The sequence below is a fragment of the Lepidochelys olivacea genome (assembly GCF_965140295.1).
Source record: "Lepidochelys olivacea isolate rLepOli2 genome assembly, chromosome: 1".
NCBI classification, from domain to species: domain Eukaryota; kingdom Metazoa; phylum Chordata; order Testudines; family Cheloniidae; genus Lepidochelys; species Lepidochelys olivacea.
The window spans coordinates 125,048,846-125,073,078 of NC_140411.1; the positions used below are offsets into that span (position 1 = coordinate 125,048,846).

General features: G+C 42.8%; 1 protein-coding gene across 1 annotated transcript; it reads left to right on the top strand.

Annotated features, from left to right (window-relative positions):
- Positions 1-291: 291 nt before the first annotated feature.
- Positions 292-22,427, top strand: CHST7 (carbohydrate sulfotransferase 7). The gene is made up of 2 exons (XM_084616879.1): positions 292-3,874; positions 19,833-22,427. The coding sequence occupies exon 1, from the start codon at positions 2,066-2,068 to the stop codon at positions 3,845-3,847; it is 1,782 nt and encodes a 593-aa protein (XP_084473005.1). The 5' UTR covers positions 292-2,065; the 3' UTR covers positions 3,848-3,874; positions 19,833-22,427.
- The last annotated feature ends 1,806 nt before the right edge of the window (positions 22,428-24,233 follow it).

The window sequence follows — 24,233 nt, forward strand, 5'->3', positions numbered from 1 at the left end:
CATCAGGTTGGGCCATTTCCAGCACAAATCCAGGTTTTCTCACCCTCCACCCCCCCCGAGTGAATTTGTGTGGGGGGGTGGAGGGTGAGAAAACCTGGATTTGTGCTGGAAATGGCCCAACCTGATGATCACTTTAGATAAGCTATTACCAGCAGGACAGTGGGGTGGGAGGAGGTATTGTTTCATATTCTCTGTGTATATATAAAGTCTGCTGCAGTTTCCACGGTATGCATCCGATGAAGTGAGCTGTAGCTCACGAAAGCTCATGCTCAAATAAATTGGTTAGTCTCTAAGGTGCCACAAGTCCTCCTTTTTCTTTTTTCATTAATTTAATGGTATAATCCATTTTTATTAACTAGTGTGTTATGCATCCATTTTCAACTGCTGATGAAGTAGGAGAAATTACCTGTCATAGCATCGAAATGTAATCAGAGTAAAGCTAAGGTTTCAGGCTGTAAATGTTCTTTGTTACAGCAGCCACAAAATGAATTTATCACTTCAAGTGCCTTTTGATCTTGCCTCTGTGAATAAATGGAAATTCTTGAAAATTGGTTTATTTAATAAAATGTAGCAACCACACTCCTCAAAAATAAGCCCCTAATCCTGCAAAACTGTTCCATGGAGGTAGACCCCTCTGTTCATATTGAATCACATTGACTTCAGTAAAGGGTCTACCGGTACAGAAGACGTTTCATGATCAGGGCCTAAATGAAATGAACAGCTGGATTTTGGACAACCTGAGTTATAGAGAGTTAACATTAGAGAGACCATAACAGAAGTAATTGCAGGAAGGAAGAAAGGAGAAGACCTTTATACAAATGTTTCAAATGAGTAGTCAATCTCCAGGGCAAAAGTTAGCCCTTGTAGAAGTGACACAAATTGTTTTCCCCTATAAATTCATTTGATAGGTGTTTTTTTTTCCAGCAGGGCTGGAGTGCCCTCTTTTCTCTCCCCAGTCCAAATCCAATAAGGTTAATGGATGTGAATCAAAGCACAACATTCATTTCTCACTTGGGCCCAGATCCTGCACTGGAATCTGCTAGTGCAGAATCTTTACCTCTGCAATCAGGACCATGGTCTTTACACCAACAGTTCATGTCAAACTATCCTTAAGTGAAAAATTCTGGAACTGCAATAATGGTAGCAAATTTTTTCTCTTAAGATTTAACACCCCCCCCCCATACCAAATCTGAAATATTTTTGCAGTCTTTTGGACATATTCTTACCTGCTGTGCATCCAGTGCTACTTCCTAAAAATAAAACTAAATCCCTTTACAATTTGAAGGGGGGTGGGGGGTTCCTGAGCTTCTACTAAGGTTTAGAAGGTCTCCGGAGTGGGCAGCACAAGAGCAACATTACTAGAGATCAATATGCCCTTCCTGTTCCTAAGACCACATGCCTACCCACTGCCTCTTCAGTCTCATCTCTTTGATTGCTGTTCCTGGAATAAACGTTCCCTTGCAGGGCCTAAGGGAGGCAAGTGAGCTCCCCCCAGTGTAGCGTATGAAACAAGTTCAACAAGCTCGAAAAAGATGTTTCTCCTCTATTAGGATATAATCATGTAGTTGTTTACTTGTAACAATAATTATTCAATTTTCAGATAGAAATATTATTTTAAATACCTGCCCCCCCCCCCACCTTCTTCTGTACATCCTGTGTAGAGGATTGTGTGAGCTAGAAAGCTTGTCTCAGGATCGGAACTTTCCCCAAGTTTGCAGTAGATTTGGATCTGAGGTTCCAGATTAGGCCCATCACTACTCTAAGGGTATCAATTTTGTATCAGAAAAAGGGTTTGCATTCCATTTTTGTGAAGGTTTTAAATCAACCCTGCACCTTTCTGCAGGACCCCTGGGCCTTCCAAAATCATTTCTGGTGAGTGTGTGAGTCCTCTCTCTCTCTGGGTTCATTGATAGAGCCTCACCCCTCTCACTAGTAAAAAGGCCACCAATGCTCGCTCTCTACTGGGTAGAGATGCAGAAGAAGGGGCAGGTTCAGTGTCATTGGCACAATTTGTATAGTGGTGGTGCTGAAAGTCACCGAACAAAATTATAAACCCTCCCTGCAGATGAGTGAAACCACTTCAAGACAGCACCCCTGGGCTGGTTCTAGAAAGAGGCCAGTGAAGGCTGCAGTCTCTGAGCCCCAGATAGGTAGGACGAGGCGGCTCCTCAGCCAGCAGGGGCAGTTGTCGGTCTGCGGGGAGCTTCAACAGCTGGCTATGGGGAAGGAAGGCGGGGGCAGCGGCCTCTTTTGCTGTTCTAGCCGCGGAGTCTCCGGCACGTGGGCGTGTTTTTCCAGACGGGGAGGGACCCACGGAGCCAACACCCCGCCGCCGCCGTCCTCCAAGTTTGTGCGCCTTCCAACGGGCAGGACTCTCCTGGCGGCGGCGGCTAGCTGCAGACGCCGCTGCCCGGCAGCAGAGCGCGGCGGGGCGATGAAGGGGCGGCGGTGGCGGTGGCGCGGGCAGCACCGCCGCCTCGCCCTGCTGCTGGCGCTCTACACGCTGCTGCTGCTGCTCCTGGTGCCCTACGTGCAGGACTACGGGGCCGGGCGGGGGCGAGGGGCGGGCGAGGCGCCGCTGCAGCCCCGCTGCCCGAGCCTGCAGGAGGCGCTGGGCGAGTGGGGCTGGGAGGAGGAGGAGGAGGGCGAGGGGGAGCAGACGCCGCCGGAGGGCAAGAGGGCGACGGCTGAGGGGAGCGAGGCCGGCGGCGGGAAGCGGCACATCTACCTGCACGCCACCTGGCGCACGGGCTCCTCCTTCCTGGGGGAGCTCTTCAACCAGCACCCGGACGTCTTCTACCTGTACGAGCCCATGTGGCACCTGTGGCAGGCCCTGTACCCGGCGGACGCGCTCAGCCTGCAGGGCGCCCTGCGCGACATGCTCCGCTCGCTCTTCCGCTGCGACTTCTCCGTGCTGCGCCTCTACGCCGCCCCGCCCGCGCCCCGGGACCCGCCGGCCCTGGGCGGCGGCGGCGGCGGCAACCTCACCACGGCCGGGCTCTTCGGCTGGCGGACGAACAAGGTGATCTGCTCGGCCCCGCTCTGCCCGGCCGCGCCCCGGCCGCGCCACGAGATCGGCCTGATCGACGGCGCCGCCTGCGAGCGGAGCTGCCCGCCGCGCGGGCTGCGGGAGCTGGAGGCCGAGTGCCGCAAGTACCCGGTGGTGGTGATCAAGGACGTGCGGCTGCTGGAGCTGGGCGCGCTGCTGCCGCTGCTGCGGGAGCCCGGCCTCAACCTGCGGGTCATCCAGCTCTTCCGCGACCCCCGCGCCGTGCACAACTCCCGCCTCAAGGCCAAGCAGGCGCTGCTGCGGGAGAGCATCCAGGTGCTGCGGAGCCGGCACCGCGCCGAGCCCCGGGGGCTCCCCCGCCGGCAGCGCCTGCCCGCGGCCGCGCTGGGCGGCGGGATGCGGGCGCAGCAGCACCGGGCCGAGTTCTTCCTGAGCGGCGCGCTGGAGGTGATCTGCCAGGCCTGGCTCCGCGACCTGCTCTCCTCCCGCCGCGCCCCGGCCTGGCTGCGCCGCCGCTACACCCAGCTGCGCTACGAGGACCTGGTGCTGGAGCCCCGCGCCCAGCTGCGCCGCCTGCTGCGCTTCGCCGGCCTGCCCGTGCCGCCCGCCATGGAGAGCTTCGTGCTCAACATGACCCGCGGCGCCGCCTACTCCTCCGACCGGCCCTTCCTCATCTCCGCCCGGGACGCGCGGGAGGCCATCCACGCCTGGCGGGAGCGGCTCAGCCGGGAGCAGGTGCGCCAGGTGGAGGCCGCCTGCGGCGAAGCTATGAGCCTCTTGTCCTACCCGCCCAGCGCCGAGCCCGGCGGCGCAGCCCGGGAGGGGGGCAGCAGGTAGCGGCCGCCTCCTGGACGGGACATGCAGGTAACACGCCTCCCCCATCTTTCTACCTACAGGGCCCGGGCAATAATGCAGCAGCCTCCCCTTGAGAGAGGGGAGAGGAGGACAGGTGGAATCCCGCTCCTAGGGATAGGAAAGGGGTGGGGGTGAAAGCCTGTCTCTGTTGAAGTCCGTGGGACTTTCACCATTGGGCACCTCTGCACTTGGAGATGGAGGTGTAACTTCTGGCAGGAGGCCAAACACCTTCGCTAGCTCTGATTGAACTGATGAGGTCTACACAGCAACTAGACACAGGCCAGCTAACTCCCGGGGTAGGGAGCTGTTTCATTGCTGTGTAGATGTATGGCCTTGGGTAAGAGCCCAGGGCTCAAGGACCCTGTGGGGTTGGAGCATCCCGGAACCTGAGTCTACATAGCAATGAAACAGCCTCATAAGCCCCAGTCAGCTACAGTGGGCCACTTGTGGGTTTTTCTTTAATGTGTAGACATACCCATAGCTGTGGCCATGCAAGTGGTGGGATAGCTTGGCCGCTGGAGTAAGATCCTACCTGCTCATACTTAAGCAGCCAGCTCCTGCGACTGTTGGGTGCCCATCCTGACTACACTTATGTTTTTAGTGCCCAAGTTCAGTCAGAGCTAGTGTGGGTCTGGCTCCCCGAAATGGAAATGACACCACCACCTCAAAGAGTAGCCGTTGACTGTAGTGGGGCCAAGATTTCATCCTTAGTGCATTTTGAGCTGGAGGAGGGTGTCCCCCCCTCACTGTGTTGAGAACTGGGTTAGATTTTAATTAAGATAAGTGGGCCAGGGTTATGAAGTTACTCTCCATTCACACTGGACTTCACTCCCCACTGACTTTGGGACTGTCACACACCTAACTGCACACACTCCAATGAGGCCAGAACACTGTTAAGCTTCAGAGTTAGTGCACTGTTGAGATTAATAGGGACAGTTACACTTCCTACAATGCTGTTGTTTCAGGCCAGGAGCAATATTTCTGTCCATCCTTGCAAGGTTATTTTTGCAACAGAGTTGTAAACTTTTTTTTTTTTTTTTTTTTTAATAAAGTGAAAGCTCATTCTGCAACTTTATATTGGTCAGAAAAATGTAGCAGTTGGGTTAGGGATGTAACATCCCTAGACTACAAGCAAAAGAGTTGGGATGCAGGAAGACATTATAGTGTACCCTCCCCAAATCTGATGGGAGCAGATCTAGTTAGATCTCTGTTCCCTAGGGCTTTAGCAAACCTAGTCCTAAACTGTTCCAAGAATTGGTACTTTCACTCCTTCCTCTTGAGACTTTTTCTTGATGGATTTGTGATTGGACCACATTTGATGTTAAAGGCACACCGTCAACTGAGAGATCCCAGTCGAAGTAAACTAATACTCTCCTTACTTCTGGTAAAAGTAGCATCTTAAGTTAAAACTGAAAAAGCTTTATAATAACTTATCCCAATTTTCTTGTTTTTCATTTGTCTTGGATAGTGAAAACTAGTAAGTAAGTGCCACTTCATGGTTCTTTGGAATTAGAAAGCATTGTACATTGAAGGGAGGATGTCAACCCTAATTTATCCTTACATCTACATCTTGTAAAAGCAGGCTCTTATTAAAAACCTAAAGCTAACCAATGTTTCTAGAATTTTTAAAAGTTCACATGGGAACAATTATTAAACATCCCAGATCGTATGAAACTGAAGTATTCAAAAATGTAACTCCTTTGATTCTTTTCATTGCTTAAATTAAGAGAAATGCAAAGAATAAATATACATCCTAAACAAGTCATATCTTCATTTTTTTAAATCCTAATTTTAATATAAGGTTTTAATGTTTCTTTTATCATATGATTCCTTAAGACTACAAATGTTAAGTAGAATTTAAACTATTTTCATAAGAACACACAACAGGTTAAGCCTTTAATTTATATTCTATATTAAGTTTTATAAAGCCCAACAGACCTTTTAACTGCTTGGGGTGCAAGTTTACAATGGAGAAAAGTGTCTTCACCTGAGAAGGGCTTTGCTTCCATTCACACTCACCCAATAACCTAGTGACTGGGCTGGAGATAATCTTTCTCTATATGGATTATAGTACAGCACTGCTAATACTGTATGTGGGAGACGCATGAAGTCAAGGGAAGGAGAGCTATTTCCACTTCCTTGTATTTGTCTCTAGTACTGTAGATGGTGATCACAGGAGTGGAGTAAGCAGTTGGCAACAGCAAGGGGTTTGAAGATGTTTGTTTAATCGGAACTCTTAAATTCTCTTTACAAAATTCCTAATGTAGGAATGTTTTAAAATTGGTTTGTCATATCTAGTGTGACTCTCACATTCTTCTGGCTATCTTGTAAAAACTTCTGAGAATGAAAAGTGGATACTTGATATTTCAACTTTGGTTCTCTGCATTAATCGAAATAACATTTTACTTTCCTAACTTCCTGCCTGACACAGGGTGCAGCAGTGCACGGGATTCTGTCCCTCACATCCTATCCCAACAATAACATCCTCTCAGCTGGTAAATTTGCACCCAAACAATTTACAGATATTTCCTAACAAGGTTAAGACAAACCAATCTTGGCAAGTTCTACCTACCCTGAAGTTTGTTTAACATTTTTAGGATTCAGTTTGAGTTTAAAGATACTGGTTTCAGTTGAACTTTTTGGAACTTGCATACTAGGGTATATTTTCATTTGGGGGAAGGGGAGGGAAGTTGTATTTCAGAGAATTGGATCCTTAAATTGTTAGACTCTTCCTTTTTTTAATCTGATGGCATTTAGACAAAGCTTCAAGGGCATTCAAGGTTATACTCGCATTTATATGTAACCCTCAGATACAAAATAAGACCGTGAACTTCAAATCGGGGATAATCCTGGATCAAGAATAAAACTATACATGTAAAGTGATGAAAATAAAGGCAGTTCAAAAGAAATCTTTTACAGTTACTGTTACTGAAAGAGCATTTGAATTAATTACATTGTAGACCGTTTTCGTGACTGGTATGTTGCACTGGAAAGAATTACTTAATACACTTTTGCAGGGGAAGATCTAATCTTAACACTAGTATTATTGGCAGAAGCATGCTTCTAAGGGAGAATATATCCTAAAAATGTTCTTGAGAAATTATTTAATTTCACTCTGTCAAGCATGTTTTGAGTTTCCTTTTTACTGTTTTTGTACTGAAATGACCTATTTTATAGCCTGAGGGCCATTTCTGTGTTCTCGTGCAGCCTTATTGCAGTCAGGTTGCATAGAGTGTGCAAACAGAAATTGGTTCTTAAGTAATATTTTACCTTTTATTAGAGGAACAGTACCCATATTAGGTCACCTCACTCTAAAACTTGTCCATGTATATACCCTACCTAACTTGTACTGATGTGCTTGAGCAGAAACTGGTAAGACTTTATTGCATATTGAAAGGTCAAAAAGGATTTCTGTCTTTCCATCAAAAACCTCAGCAATTTTGGGCTGAGTCACTTGTAACAAATTCAACCAGGGATCTTCACCTTGCAGTATCAGAATACTCAGTTCTCCTGGGGCAATTGACTGTGCTCAGCACCTTGCAGGATCAGGATCAGTGAGCAGAGTGCTATGCTACTGTTGTGAATGAAAACATAAAATTTCACATTCTCTAAAGTCACTATGACTAAAACTGAAGCATAATCTGCCTAGTGATCCAGCTTAACCTGTTGCATCCAATAGAAAAATAGATATCTTTCAGAAACTGTTTAATTTTCACTCAAATACCTATTGAGTTTGGCATAGATAAATTTGTCAGGTGTCTGACTTGTCCTCAATATTGAAGTCCTTTCTACATCCTCAGCTGAATTTGTTCATTAACACCACTGCTCCTTATTTTATTAGTGATCAGTTTAAATGTATTTTCCTGTCCTTACACTTTATCTGAGTATTTATGTATTCTTTTTGTAGTTTTTTTTTTTCCTCCACTGTGAAAGTCTGTCCTGCAAGATTTCTGCAGTATAACTACATGAGCTGTTAACATTCCACATTTCTGTTTTTAATGTCAATTACTCTAAATGTCCTGAACCCAATACTAGGCAATATACATAATTGAAGAAAGTTTGTAGAGCTCAAAATCTTGAGAGTGGGATTTTCAAAAGCATCTAGGTCTTAAGAGTACAAGTCACATTCAAAGACCATAAGACTTGTGCACTAGATTTTAAAGGTATTTGGGCATTGCTCCACTCAGTGTTGCAATGCCTAACTGAGTTAGGATCTGAACTCTCATTTTCAAAAACAACATAGGCATTTAGGACCCTTAGTATCATTGACTTCCAATGAGACATAGACTCATAAGTTAGGCATTGCAATGCTCAGTGAAGCAATCCCTAAATACTTCTAAAAATCTGGGCCCTAAATCACTTAAAGTGCTTTTGAAAACTTCATCATCGATGCATTTAATGCGGTGAATTTTTCCCTTGAAGATGTATTGTGTCTTTCAACCTGTTTGCAACATACCCTGCTTAGTCTGAAAACTTACCTATTGAGTGTGGAGCACAAAAATATAGTGTCAGCTAACAAAGAATATTGATATTTATCTACTCTGATTTAGGGGATTAAGAACAAAGCTTAAATTGGGACTAGCGCTGTAGAGTTTTAGTATTTGAGAACTTTCGAATTAAGTAGAAGTGGATCTTGCTGAAAGTGAGATGGTGGGAAGCTACAGATAATTGCATTCTGAGAACAGCTGAGAATTACTGCTGAGACACTTTGTTTTGCACCATTTTAGCTCTTCATAGGAGAGATTTTACTTTCATTTTTTTAAAAAAAGCAAAATCCCAATTCTAGTGAATGGTATGGTTTAACAAAAAGTATAATTGATCGCTAAGATGGAGGGGTGGCACCATAAACACTTTTCATCACTGATTTAAACTCCACAGGCTTAGAAGGGAGAGATCAGTGCCAAATTCATGAGATTTTAGCAGTTTAGGCTGAGATTTGGAACAACATACTTGCATTACATCATATGTAATGCATTAACAGCTTATATATACAATTTCATGGGAAAACGGGAACAAAACTGATAAATGTTCAAAGGATAATTTGTATCATCTGCTTTAATGATTAGCTGTCATGCAGTTGTCTTCAGATATGTAGGAACTCAAGCAGTATAACTGTTGGTAAAATATTACCTTATACTTATTTACTCCAAATCTGAGACTTCAGATCTAGGCTCTGATTCATATGCATTAACACAATCAATATACAGTAACTCCTCACTTAACGTTGTAGTTATGTTCCTGAAAAATGTGACTTTAAGTGAAACGATGTTAAGCAAATCCAATTTCCCCATAAGAATTAATGTAAATGGGGGAGTTAGGTTCCAGGGAAATATTTTTTTTCCAAAGGATTCTGCGCACCTCCTGCCCACGGCAATCATCTGGCTTGCGGTGTTTTGGAGGGAGGTAGGAGGAGCGAGGACTTGGCCCACAGGCTCCCCCTCCCTTCTAAATGCCGCAAGCCAGCTGATTGCCATGAGCTGAGTCCTCGCTCCTCCCTCCTGCCTGGGGCAATCAGCTGGCTTGCCGCATTCGGGAGGCAGGGGGAGCCTGTGGGCCAAGTCCTCGCTCCTCCCTCCCTCCCTCCAAAACACCGCAAGCCAGATGATTGCCACATTCGGGAGGCAGGGGGAGCCTGCCCACCAAGTCCTCACTCCCTCCCCCCCCCCTCGCCCCCGCAGCAATCAGCTGGCTTGTGGCGTTTTGGAGGGAGGAGCGAGGACTTGGTGTGCAGGCTCCCCCTCACTCCCCTCCTTTCTAAACACTGCAAGTCAGCTGATTGCCGGGGGCGGGAGGAGGGGGACGGCACTGATCTGTGGGGTCTGCTGGCGGGCGGGAGGCGCTGGGGGGTAGGGGTGGGTGTAGGGAGGCTGCCAGCTGTGGAGAAAGCAGGCAGCCAAACAACGTAAGAGTGGAGCATTGCACAACTTTAAAGGAGCATGTTCCCTAATTGATCAGCAACATAACAACGTTAACCGGGACGACTTTAAGTGAGGAGTTACTGTATCTGCACATTTAAACTGACAATCTAGGGTACTGTATGATTTGCTGTACTGATACACATTTGTGTAAATGATGAAACTCCAATGACAGCAATATTTACCCCTCGTTTTACTTTGTTTTAGTTTGGCACTTCATAGATCAATATTCAGGTGGTAGTTGTAGAAATTCATGCAATATGCTGGTGTATTTCAAGTACAGAGGAAACTCTCTTAATAGTTCAGTAGTATTTTTATATTTTTCCTGATAAATGCAAAGATGTACAAATTTATGATACTGATTTCCTCTGAGAAGGGTTAAATGACAGTGGACTTTCTCATTTCTTAATGGTTTTCATATTGCATGTGTTCACTGAACAGTTAAAGATTATTTTTCCCCCGTCAACCCTGCAAGTTCAAAGAAAGGCCCAGAGTCAAACTAAGTTCTTTCCTTTTCTCAGATATCAACACTAAAAGTTTTAGCAGGCCAAATCTGTGCCCTCAGACACTTATGCAAACTTGATGCAATGGAACTATATTTCAGAAGGGGGAAAAATTATGCTAAAAATAAACAGAATATTTTCTGAGATGCATTGGCTTTGTAAGCCTAACAAGAATATAAAGAATTAAAAACTTGTCACTAAAGCTGGCTGTTAGGGACAGTAAGTATAGTAGGTGCTATTTTGAAATAGGGTGCGTCCTAAAAAAACCCATGGCTGTCTGGATCAGCTGACTTGGGCTTCTGGGGTTATGGCTCAAGGTTGAAAAATTGCTGTGTAGATGTTCTAGCTGGAGCCCAATCTCTGGGACCTGAGAGGGTGGAGGGTCCCAGAGCTCAAACTCGAGGGTGACCATCTACATGGTTTTTAGCCCTGCAAACCCAAGTCAGCTGACCGCCATGGCTGTGCTGCGGGTCTTTTATCCCTGTGTAGACTTACCCATAATCATTTTTCAGAATAGAGCCACATGCTGTATTAAATGTTGGTTTGCCACTTGCATTAAACTTGAAAGAGAGCTACCATTTTAGAGAAGGGGATGGGAAGAGCAATACTGTCAGTGACAGGTTTGATTTGACAGAGGAAATTTTCAAGATCCTACTTCTGTTAATCCTGGCTCTTTCAGTTTGAGATTCCCTTGACCTGGATCATTTAATGTTCAGTTTAAATTGATAGCCCTTTTTAATCAATCAAAAGCCTCCTAATGTAATGCACTTTATGAGCGGGAGATCCATTACTACTTCTGTTTTAGAGGGATACATCTGGCAGCCTTGGCTCCAGCAACAGGCCAAAGACAGAATAACTTCTCAGTACTGAGAGCATGTTTATCTTTGTATTTAGTGCCAAGAAACTCTAGCTGTTAGTATTGGTGTGTTAAGCTGTGACAGTGACCTACATTACCACCTTACTGAGTGCTGACCCTTCACAGCCAGGTTTATCTTGCATTGCTTGACTGAAATGAAGATGATTTTATTCTAGGTGGCATTAACAGCACATGTTATTAAGGTTGCCAGACATTTCCCCTTATAAGACAGACACTGTTTTCAGCTACTTACAGCGTTGTCAAACTTCAACCACTTGGGCTGAAATGTTCCAGTGTAGGAGTGTGGGGGGAGCTGAGATTGGCTGGGTGAAGAAATTGGGACAGGGAGCCAGGCATGGGGTCAGAGACCCTGAGATTAGACAAGGAGCCTGGGGAGCAGGGAACTCAGACTGGAAGGGGAAGAGATTTGAAACAAGTAGTTGGGGCAGAGGTGAGTGAGAGACTGGGATGCAGACTGCAAGCCTGGAGGCAGGGACTAGGACTGGCTGGGCAAGTAGACTGGGACAAGATCGAAGCCTGAGAAGTGGAGACTGTGACTGGGTAGATAAGGAAAATGGTATGGAGTCAGGGGTGGGGAAGAGACAGGACTGGGACAGGGATAGGTTGGAGGTGGTGGGGCACAAGGGGTTAGTCTTGAGGGAAACAAGCAGATTTTTCTGCCCACTAGAACATAGGAACCTTTAGAGCCTAGAATGGAACCTGAGTCCTGAATCTCCTAATTTCTCTGCTGTCAGCAAATATCTATAAAACCCACTGGCAAACTTCTCTCCTCCCCCTTCTAGTTCTAGTCCACACATGATAACCTACCACTGCTATAAGTTACTCTGTTAGCTCAAGGGGCAGGGGTCTGTGTGGTGGAGATAAAGGTTCCAGTCCTCTTGATGAACCACCTGCGTGTCAATATGATGCCACATGATAGAATTTCTCTCTTTTTTCAGTTTGCTTTTTTTAAAACCTAGGTTAATATGACTAGTGACACTGTGTACAGCTTTTACTGTTTAAAATGCTATTGGTTACAAGCCTGAAGAGGCTCCAGTCTATTTCTTTTTTTGACGGGGGTGGTATGTGTAAATTGATAAGATATCAATTATTTTTCAAAATGTGCATATATAGTATAATAGTAGTGGACACAAATTATGTTAAAAGAACATTATGCAAAGTCAAGCACTCAAAAGTTAGAAAAAGCCAGAATTAAGATTGTGCAATCTTAACTCAGCCCCTTTCTGTGATGCTAGTTGTTGTTTTTTTTTCCCCACGGGACCCCTGCCTCATTCAGTACACAGATTGGACCTGCTCTGGAGATGAATCAGGGTTGTGTGGTGAAGGAGATTGTCTGTAGTACCCCTGCTTCATTTGTTGCAGAAGTCGAAAGATGTGTAGTAAATAAAGTAGGGGATTGCAGAAAGGGAAGGATGGGCTCATGGTTGAGGCAGTTGAATGTTGTCGTGGAGAACTGAATTCTATTCCTGCCTCTGCCACAGAGTTACTGTGTGATACTTGGCAAATCACTTGAACTAAACTTTTCACAGGTGGTCACTGATGAACTGGTATTCCTTTTCTGGGTGCCCAACTTGACACTGTGGTCTGATTAGCGGACATGCAGAGCACTCAGCAGTGCAGCTGAAATCAATGGGAGCTGTGCTTGAGTATATAAAGCACTGTATCATGGTAAGTACTCTGGAAAATCTGCACTTTGTCATCTCAAATTGGGCACCCAAAAGGAATAGATACTTTTTGATGTTAATCTTTTGGTGCATCTGCTCCCAATCTATAAAATGGGAATGATTACCAGCCCCTTGTCTCACAGGGGTTTGTGAAGATAGATTGATAAAGCGGGTGATTCATTTGGATATTATAGTGCTGAGCATCATAGAAAAGCACACAAGAAAATTAATAATTCTGCGTTCAGAGCAGGGTGTGAATAGTGTGTAGTAAATACGGCCGATAGCCACACATTCAACGATAAGGAGAAAATAAAATATTGAACAACTACCCACTCATTAACAGTGCACTATCCATCCTGTGTACCGACAGAGGCAGGTGTCCTATGGGAGAAAAATGGTATGTGATCATGTAATTAAAGAGAGGTTTCAGAGTAGCAGCTGTGTTAGTCTGTATTCGCAAAAAGAAAAGGAGTACTTGTGGCACCTTAGAGACTAACCAATTTATTTGAGCATAAGCTTTCATGAGCTACATCCGATGAAGTGAGCTGTAGCTCACGAAAGCTTATGCTCAAATAAATTGGTTAGTCTCTAAGGTGCCACAAGTCTTCCTGTTCTTTTTAATTAAAGAGAGATGCACAAGGGGGAGCACATTAATGTTACAAGAGGCAACCTCACTTCTGGCATTTCCTAACTTTGGAGTGCTTAATTTTGAAACCTTAAATGTTCTTTTAATGTATTGTATATTTCTGAAAAATAAATAAGATGCCTAAATTATGTTGGCAGAAGAGTTGGGATTCTTCCTTCACTCTCCCCAATTAATGCAGCTGCTGCTTTGAGGAGGATGACCTGAGTGACTGCTCCTTTTCAGAAGCTGATTCTGAACTAGTTACAGTATATAACTACATTTGATGTGAAATATATGATCAGGAGTAACTAACTGTAAGGTATGTCCTTCTGGGGGAAATATTGTATTATGATTTAACTGGAAAATAATCTATTAGCATCTCCTCTGACTGAAGGCCTTAATTTTAGCAAAGTCTCATTAAATATTTCATTTCTTGTTTTGACAAAGTTTTAAATTCTATTTTGTTAATTCACTTACTATGACAGTATAGTATTTCATGAAACGTAAGCCTGGGAGAGCTATTGAGTTAAAATAAGAACTGTCAGTTTCTCAGATAACTAGATAAGTATGTTAAGGGTTTGTATGAGCCAATTTTGTCTCTGAAAAGAGGTGTTTGCTTAAAGCTGGTTTTCACTGTTTCACAAAGACAGAGGCAGTACTAGCCCATTGGGGGCTCTAAGCAGGAATATTTTGGGGGCCTCCCCCTCATAACACAATAAAAAGTGAATAGGGGGCTTGTTGAGCTGCTCGGGGCTCTAAGCAATTGCTTAGTCTGTTTATGCCTACACTGGCTCTACACAAAGGTTTCTGTGTCTTTAATGAAGATGAAGACTTACACAAAATGGACACAAGTGACTTAGGATTACTTTCAGGTCAAATACAAATGCAAAATGCTTATTGTATTTCACAATAAGCAGGGAATCTTCAGTCGTAGGTTACATTTTGGATCATAAACTTGTTAATTTGAAGTTAAGCCTTCCAATAAACCTCTTGATTAAAATATAAGTAATACTTGCATTAGTCAAAATTCTCCTCTAAGAGCTTAAAATTTAAGCTCTAATTGTCAGTCTAAGGATGATGCCATTCACAGTCTGTATTAGTGACACTGTAGATTGAATCTTTTGCTTGTGGTCTAGATCTACTTCAGCAGCTGTAAAGCCACAAAGCCTCTGTTATTTTTGTACTGTAACACCCTGGGCTGCTTTTTATTTTCCATAATATATAGCGCTCTTGACTGGGGGCTAAACAAAGTATGTAATTACCAATAAGCCATTTTAAGACTGTCAACAGGCTGGGCTTACTTTTAAAACTGAAATTGAGTTTGCCTGGAATTATTCCAACATGTTCCCTCATGCCTGTATCTAACTCTTAAAAATTCCTACCATGAGTTCTGGTTTTAGAAGTCAGATGCCCCAGAGGCTGTTGTGGGAACATTCTTGAATGAGTAAGGATTTGGAGACAGAATGTTGTTGGAAACATAGCCCAGCCCACTTACTGGCCCAGGAATGGCTTTGTGGATGTCATAATTGTATGGGCAAATGGCCCATGGTTCTGAATAGCTGGGCTGAACTTGCAATAAAAGAAAACATATTTTGTAATCTCTTCTGTTGGAAACAATGACCCAAGCACGCAGAGTACAGGCTGCCTTTGTTGGGAGTAAAGAATCCTTATTTAGTATTTTATTATGAAGCAGCTAGAATCATTTTCAGTTAAGGGGTATGGTTAACGGACGCAAATGTTTGATCTTGTACTGCCACTTGGAATTCTGGACATTGGCAAAAGCAGCGATCCTGCCCTAAAACAGCTTTTCAACGAGCATATGCATGGGTTCTTAATGGCTCTTCCGTGGAAGATACTGTCTTAATTTCCAGGTAAGCTGGAGTTGACTGCAGTTAAGGTTGAGTACATAACAGTTTAAGTATAAAAACATTACAGAGATATTGTAATTATTCCAAAAACAAGCATTATAACACCCTAGAACTTTTTGGTTTAGGTTACACTTAAAAAGAAATCTAAACATGCTAAGATGCCATCACCTCTTCCTGTAGTGACACTATGCAATAACCATACTTTAGTATATAATAGTTTAATCTGGGATGACAAATCAACATAAGGACATTCATTCCATCTCTTCCTCCACCCTCCCCCCATGGTGTCACAGTGTGAGTTAAGGTTGTTTGGGTACCTTCAGGTATGAAAATGCATAGTTAATACATTTGGATTTCATCCGATGAAGTGAGCTGTAGTTCACGAAAGCTTATGCTCAAATAAATTGGTTAGTCTCTAAGGTGCCACAGGTACTCCTTTTCTTTTTAAGTTTAACCTTAACTCTGAATTTCCTCAAGCAAAATTCACAATGTATATCTCAGGGAGTTTTATTTGTGTAAGGACTGGACTTGGGTCTGATGTGCATTCCACTTACAATAACTCTTAGTGTTTTACCACCTATTTACTTTGCATAGAATCTTTACACCAGTTTGGCTGAATCATGAGGCAGGTTAATAGTTCTAAGTATCTGAACATTGCCCAAGAGAAGCTTTAATGTAGGTTTTGTCTACAGTAGAATGTGTTTGCTGGTACAGCTATAATTCTTATAGGGGAGAGACCGCGTATACTGGTAAAAGAATTCTTGCCAATATGTCTTATGCTTGCACCCCAGATTGAATAAGCTGTACCAGCTAAGTGACACTTTTGCTGGTGTAACTGCTACACTAGGGCTTTTGCTGGCATAGTTATATCAATCACATTTGCGGGGGGGGGAAATCACACCTCCGCCGTAGCTATACTGGCAAAAGTTTTCAGTATAGACTGTAGGGTACAGACAGCCTGTACCTGTCCTTGTATGGTAGCTGCATTATAGATGGAGTGCTACCATGAATAGCTGAAGTTGCTTAGGCATGTGCATAATAACCCCCCTTCTCAGTTGTTTAAAGCTTCCTGAAACGTTCACCTTTCATGTTTGTGCAGAGCGCAAGCATGATTTTATTTGTTTTTAAAGCTCTGCCCATGAAAAAACGTGTAATTTTATTCTAAAAGAAGCCTAGTTCTGAGCAGGGTGTGGTATAAAGTAGAAATTTGGCAGAAAAGGTGGCATTGAGGGAAGAGAGGTGCCTTTTAGGGCATGTTGTCTATGCTTCAAGCTAGGGGTATAATTCCAAGCTTGAGGAGATGTACAAATGCTAGCTCTGATCATCCTAGCATGCTAAAAATAGCAGTGTAGCCATGGCAGAGTGAGCAGTGGGACTAGCCTCCCTGAGTTATGTGCTGAGTGTAGTGGGGGGGTACATAATTGGGGTGGCTAGCCCCTCCTGCCACTCACTCCTCTGAGACTATGCTCTATTTTTAGCACACTAGCTCAGTCAGAGCTAGTGTGTGTGTGCATGTTTCCCAAGATGGGACTCTCTCCCCCAGCTCGAAGTGTAGGTGTACCATGAGTATTAGGGTAAAAAAAAATAGATTTAGCTGAATCAGGGGTTGGCGTATGTGTTTTCTTTAACTACCTCCCAGTATTCTGAGTGACATGGGCTGCACTGCATGTGTGTGTGGAGCTAAATACAGGAGTACGGAAAATGTAGTGTATTTGTGTATTTTCTGTGCAAGTAACTTCAGTGCAGCAAGTAACCTCATTTTCTGCACCCATTGCAGCACTATGAAATTAGTGTGCAACAAATGTTAGACAACTGCTTATTGGTTATTTCTTACTGATGATGGTGCGGTGAAATATGTAAGGGCTGGTGACTGCCTGCCCCAGAGTTTCTGCACATCCTTTGTAGGAGCACTTGCTTCCACCACTGACTTCTCTGCATGAAGCTGTGGGAGCATAGAGCCACTGACCATTCATTCATAGAGCACAACAGTGTCAAGAAAATGGCATTGGCTTTCTTATGGTGTGTAGGCAAATAGCAGTGAAAGTATTATGGAAAGATAATGTTAGTTTTGCAAAGTAAAGCACTTGAAAGCCAGGAAATAGAAAAGCTGATGTTACATGCAGAACTTCAGCTGTTCTCCCTTGTATGTGTTACAGTGTGGACTTGAATTATATGATCCAAGATTACTGTTGTAATGCAGCACACCTGCCTCATTCCTTGTGAAAGCTGGACAAGATCCCTGCCTCATGCTTGGTCCAATTCTGTTTGTAATTCCAAATATAAACCCAGAACAACTATTAAAAGCAGTGGAGTTACCACTGTAACTCAGCAAATCCTTATGCACTGTGGATGGTGCATAGTGAACGAGAACATAACGAAGGCCACGCTGGGTCAGACCAATGGTCCATCTAACCCCGTATCCTGTCTTCGGACAGTGGCTAGTGCCAGATGCTTCAGAGGGAATGAACAGAACAAGGTAATTTATAAAATGATCAGTCCGAGCTTCTAGAAGTCAGTTTTAGGGACACCCAGAGCATGGGGTTGAATCTCTGACCATCTTAGCTAAGAGCCAGTGTGGTAACTATAAGGCCTCCTCCTTCATTCTTAAGGCCCTTCGTTTTCAGTTTTTATTTTATTTAATTTTTCCTGGGAATTTATTACTACAACAACAAAACAGGTGAAAATTGGTGGAAAATCTATTAATTTTTCTGGGTAAATATCAGGGTTTATTTTGGTGGACGGAAGGACGGGGGGAAAGTATTCAGTAGATTAATGCTTTGATGAATGGAATTCAGTGTGATTTACTGCAGAACTAAAACAGAATTCAAAACACAATGCCACCTCTAAATTTAAGAAAACAATATATCCCTAATCCCCAAATAAAACTTTTCATTTGAATAAACAGTTCACTGTTGTAGACTTTGAACTACTAGCCTATAAATACTTACATTTAATAATTGGGCCATACCATTTGCAGGGCATACACTCAACTTCATCCTTTTCTCCTGTTTTTATTTTTTAAAAGGTTTGAATACTTCTTTATGTTCTGAAACATATTCTGATACAGACTTTAGTTTTCTTACCATTATAGTGTCAGATATTTAAACTTATACTGCTAACAGCTTAAAATGTTTGTGGTGGGCGTGAGATTAATCAGTACATTCAGACGTGCACACACTTCAGAGCTTGCGTGCATGTCTGTTTGTGTGTATCTTCTAGATTAATACATAGCCTTACTTCTACAAACAGCTTTACATATACACACAGACTATTGTATTATCATGATACATATCTTATTGCAATGTACTGCATTTTCCTAATAAGTTATTTTTTATATATTTGATATAAAAGTAGGGTGAAAATCAGGGAAAAAATGAATAATACTTCCGTAAAACCTGGGCTTTTTTTCAGTAAAGTTAGTTTAAACTGAAAACTAAGGGGCTCACTCATTCAGTATGAAGTTAGGACAGGTCTTGCAATATAGCTGAGAGGAGGGGTCCTATGACCTTGGCAGAGCTTATTTAAATTTGCAGTGGGTTCTGCTTAGTGCTTTACAAGTCCTCCTTTTCTTTTTAAAAAATTCTGTACTTAAACAAGACCTCTAAAGTATTGAGTTGACAGAATAGCAAGCACTCTCTCTCTTTGTGTATAGCCAAGAACAGTAACTTTTTTCCAACTTTGTGCCCTTGTTTAGCATATCTACTCACTGAATTCAGAGCATACATTCCCCTTCAATTCTTACCTACTATAGTACGAAATTTCTGTGAAACAAAGTAATTTCTCATTCCACAGCAGACTGTCTTGTTTCAATATTAAAATGAAAACAGTAGAATCAATGTCTATATTCAGTTTTATTTAAATCTTCAAGTTAATAGCGAACTAGAACACAAACGTATTACTATATCTATAAAGTACCTGTCATTTGACAAGGCCTGTTTCCAAATTAATAAATGTAAATGATTAAAGTACGAGTAAATTCATAAGTGTATTTTGTCCATTTATGATAGGCATACTTGTTCATACTCCTCCTGGTCTGTATTTTGTTATCTTACTGATCCACTGAGGGTCTTATATTGTTAGATCTTTGAACAGGGATGAGTGGCGGCAGTCTTGCATGTATGAATAAGCTAATATGAGCACTTGGATTATTATTGAAACTAATTATCGCTAAATCCATCTGTTAAAAAAAGTTTGACAGTACATAAGTATACATACAGCAACAATTATTTTACTTTTGTTCAGAGTATACTATTAGCTTTCACATTATTTTATTGTAACTTGATTTCTTCTCTTCAGCCATCCCCATTTAAAATTTTATAGTTGTGTATATTTTACTGACAATTTATTGCTACTTAATGTAATTGCAACACTGAGCTTATGAGCTACAAGCTTAAAATTCCTAGTTTAAAAGATCACACTGTTCTCTTAACATGCCTTCTATTTTGAGAATACTGAAAGCTGATAATTGCAAAAACAATGTTCTAATGCAGTATTACTTTTTCCCCCCTCCCATAGCTTGAATTGCAGACATTGGAAGGAAGCGTTACTGTACAGCCAAGGACTGTGAAGAAAAATTCATCCCTGAAGAGATTACATTCCACATCTTTTCAGAACTTCAGTTAATGCTAACAACTGTACAGTTTTGCATAGCAGAACAAATTTTAATCATCTAAAACAGGTGGACACAATGACTTCATTTCCAGTAAGGATATGACAGTGCAATATGGACAACTATGAACCTCCACTATGGAGTGGTTTATTTTACAGTTTGAAGGTGCCAGTCTGTGGTCAGTTGTAGGTGCTTTTTCTGGCAACAAGGAGACTTAAATTTTTAAAGTTACTGACAGTACTTGGACAAATCATCTACCATTGCAAAAACTCAGTATTTGTAAGCGTAGTATTGTACACTTCAGATTTGTAGCACAACTTTCACAGATCTAAATGGTGAAGTTTTTTTTTTAAGTGCTCTGGTTCCCCACCCTGTAATGGGGAATTTTATCCTAATACCAGGACTGTGTTTTTAGAGTTCTGAATACAGTAAATTATATAGTAAGTTGTGAATTTGATTATACAAACTCTCCCTTGGGGGGGAAAAACAGTTGAAGTGCTGCTTCCATTTCTACTGCATTGTGACCGAATCCACAGAAAGCACAGTCACATCACACCATGCTCTTACAAGAAAATGCACAAACCTCTGTTTGTTTAGGAGGGAAAAAAGTTCAGGGCTGCTAACTGGTGTCAGTTGGCATAGCTGAGGTTCTGACCCTTGTGTTAAGCTCTTACTGAAATGCCAAGCTAAAATCCACTTCAAGTTTGTCTATAACTCATACCTTAAATAACGCTTTGGTGCTGAGAGCTGGGATTTCACAGTGCTCATTGTTAATGTACTGTATAAACCTTTTAAAAGAATGTTAAGGCTATGGGGCATTTATTCAGTGCGATCTGAGGCTTAATTTGGCTCCAGATTTAAGTCTTACAAAGAGCTTGTCTTACAAAAAAGCTAGGACTAATAGCCTACAATTCCCACGGAAAGCTGATGAATTAGCCCTTCCTTATGCTGCTAGAAATCCTTTCATTGCAGCTTTGTTATGGAATGCAAATCTGAAATGGGCATGTATTTCTCTCAGTTTGGACAAGCAGGCCAGGTCTATATTACAAAGGTTTACCCGCATAGCAGTGCCTGTTAAGGCTGTGGACTTTCTGTGACATTTCCATGCCTGCAAATGCCTTAGTATAGACAGTTGTAGTGGCATAAGTGCTTTTGCTGTTATAGCTTATTTCAGTCCCTGACCCTGTACAGCTATATCAGCAAAGTGCAGACTAGGCTTCAGGCACCCTAGCTGAGCTTCTAACAGAGAACAGTAACTTACCAGTAGCCTTTTAAAATCTTAAAGGGTGGTAATAGACAAGAAATTTTAAAAAGGATTACCCTGACACCACACCATGGACCCATCCTTTTGTGCCTAGATGCTTGTGGACAGGAGCCACACTCAATCATGATTTTGGTTGTAACAAATGTCAGTGCCCAGTGACATCAGTATAGATTACTTAGTAGATCAAATAGAGTAACTTGCAGAGGAAACAGCATGGTGGCATGCACTATGGATTAAAATGTGGCCAGCCTTGTGTGGGGGATATGCAACAGTGTTTTGAAAGATTCTGTAAATTGATGCACACTCACCAGATTAAGATTAGCAATTCAGAAGTCATTCCATAGTAAATACTGATTTCTTCGAGTTTGGTTTGTGTAGCTTTGAGCAGCTGTTCTTTGAACTCTTCAGAAACAATCTGCAGTGTAGTTAAAGCCACTGTCCTAACCCTGACATGAACATGGGAGCCATTGCTGAAGTTTGAATTTTTTCTATTTTATTTCTTACATCAAGTGGTGGAAGGGGAAGAAGGGTTACTGCAAGTAAATTCCTCATAGAATCATAGAATATCAGGGTTGGAAGGGACCTCAGGAGGTCATCTAGTCCAACCCTCTGCTCAAAAGCAGGACCCATCCTCAATTAAATCATCCCAGCCAGGGCTTTGTCAAGCCTGACCTTAAAAACTTCTAAGGAAGGAGATTCCACCACCTCCCTAGGCAATGCATTCCAGTGTTTCACCACCCTCCTAGTGAAAGTTTTTCCTACTATCCAACCTAAACCTCCCCCACTGCAACTTGAGACCATTACTCCTTGTCCTGTCCTCTTCCACCACTGAGAATAGTCTAGAACCATCCTCTCTGGAACCACCTCTCAGGTAGTTGAAAACAGCTATCAAATCCCCCCCTCATTCTTCTCTTCCGCAGACTAAACAATCCCAGTTCCCTCAGCCTCTCCTCATAACTCATGTGTTCCAGACCCCTAATAATTTGTGTTGCCCTTCGCTGGACTCTTTCCAGTTTATCCACATCCTTCTTGTAGTGTAGGGCCCAAAACTGGACACAGTACTCCAGATGAGGCCTCACCAATGTCGAATAGAGGGGGACGATCACGTCCCTCGATCTGCTCGCTATGCCCCTACTTATACATCCCAAAATGCCATTGGCCTTCTTGGCAACAAGGGCACACTACTGACTCATATCCAGCTTCTCGTCCACTGTAACCCCTAGGTCCTTTTCCGCAGAACTGCTGCCTAGCCATTCGGTCCCTAGTCTGTAGCTGTGCATTGGGTTCTTCCGTCCTAAGTGCAGGACCCTGCACTTATCCTTATTGAACCTCATCAGATTTCTTTTGGCCCAATCCTCCAATTTGTCTAGGTCCCTCTGTATCCTATCCCTGCCCTCCAGCGTATCTACCACTCCTCCCAGTTTAGTATCATCCGCAAATTTGCTGAGAGTGCAATCCACACCATCCTCCAGATCATTTATGAAGATATTGAACAAAACCCGCCCCAGGACCGACCCCTGGGGCACTCCACTTGACACCGGCTGCCAACTAGACATGGAGCCATTGAGCTCTACCCAACTTTCTACCCACCTTATAGTGCATGTTGTACCCTTACTGTGTATTGAACCCTGCAGTCCTTCCTCTGGCAAAAAAATGCACTAAAGTTCAATGGGAATTCTGCTGAATTTAGGACTTCAGTTTTAAGCACAGCATGACTTTTTCCAGCAGTATTTCTATATTAAAACTGCATCTCTAAGCCATTTCTCTGGCTTTGTAATTTACCAGTTCCTTCAAATTTTCCCTCTTCTGGTATGTAAGCTTATTTTTTCTAATCTTGTTTTACAAAATGGCATAAAAAACCCACTTTAGAGGCATTTGGATTTGTATCCGATGGAATCTTAAACTTTCTTCCACAAGCTTAAAACTTACACTACAGTGGAAGGATATTAAGCTACATTATACTGCAAACCTGTCTTACTAAAACAGTATTTTCAAATAGAAGAACAAATCCTCTTTCTAATGCCCTCTGGCCCTACAATGCACACTGGATATATGAGAATCGTGCTCTTGTTACTGAGCTGTTCTGGTCTGCTTCACTCCCTGAAGTTTGAACTGGATCTTTCTAAGATGTGATATTGGCTTCCTTGGATTCCCCTTCCCACCCTCTTCTCTCTGGGACTTTAGGCTATATACATGAAGGGTATTACTCCCACTACTCACATCCCACTGAGCCTCTCTGGCCTGTAAGCTGAATATTTTGAGAAATTAAATAGCTACTAGATGACTCATTGAATACAGATTTCGCTCTGACAAGCTTGTAAGATAGGAAAAAGGCCTAACTTCTTGTGCTTTATTTTTTTTTTTTAATTTAAGCACTTAAATTCCATTCTCACTCACGTGCAGAAGCAGGGACTCTGCCAAAATGGAGTTGGAGCAAGTTATTAGTGGTAAGTTATAACTTCAAAACATAAGTTCCAAAAGGTAACACTGAACCTTTCTCTGAAGGCAAAGATAATGAATTTTTAAGTGAATAATCACTTCTCTGATCATTAGTGTGTGAAGAAAGATTGTAGGTTTTGTTAAACTGAAATTATGTAGAAGAATCATAGAATATCATGGTTGGATAGTCCAGCCCCCTGCTCAAAGCAGGACCAATCCCCAATTTTTGCCCCAATCCCTAAATAGCCCCCTCAAGGATTGAACTCACAACTCTGGGTTTAGCAAGCCAATGCTTAAACTACTGAGGTATCCCTCCCCCAAGTCCTTCAAACTCTCACTTACAAACAGCCCCATTCATTTCAATGGGGCTATGTGCATGTGTAAGCTTACAGAACTGGGCCCTCTGGTTATTATAGGTAGAGCTGGTAACAGCACCTGTTCAGGTTACCCAGCACTTCCCATTATAAGACCTTGTTTTCAATTGTGATCCTTTGCCAAACAGTAAGTATGTAGGCTAAAATGTTTCATGCTGGATATCTACCTCAGCTTGAAATCTTTTTGGAACATTTCACCAAGACGGTTCAGCTGTTTTAGAGAATGAAGT

Excerpts from the sequence above, each read along its gene's own strand:
- CHST7 (XM_084616879.1), top strand. The coding sequence starts at position 2,066 with ATGAGTGAAACCACTTCAAGACAGCACCCCTGGGCTGGTTCTAGAAAG.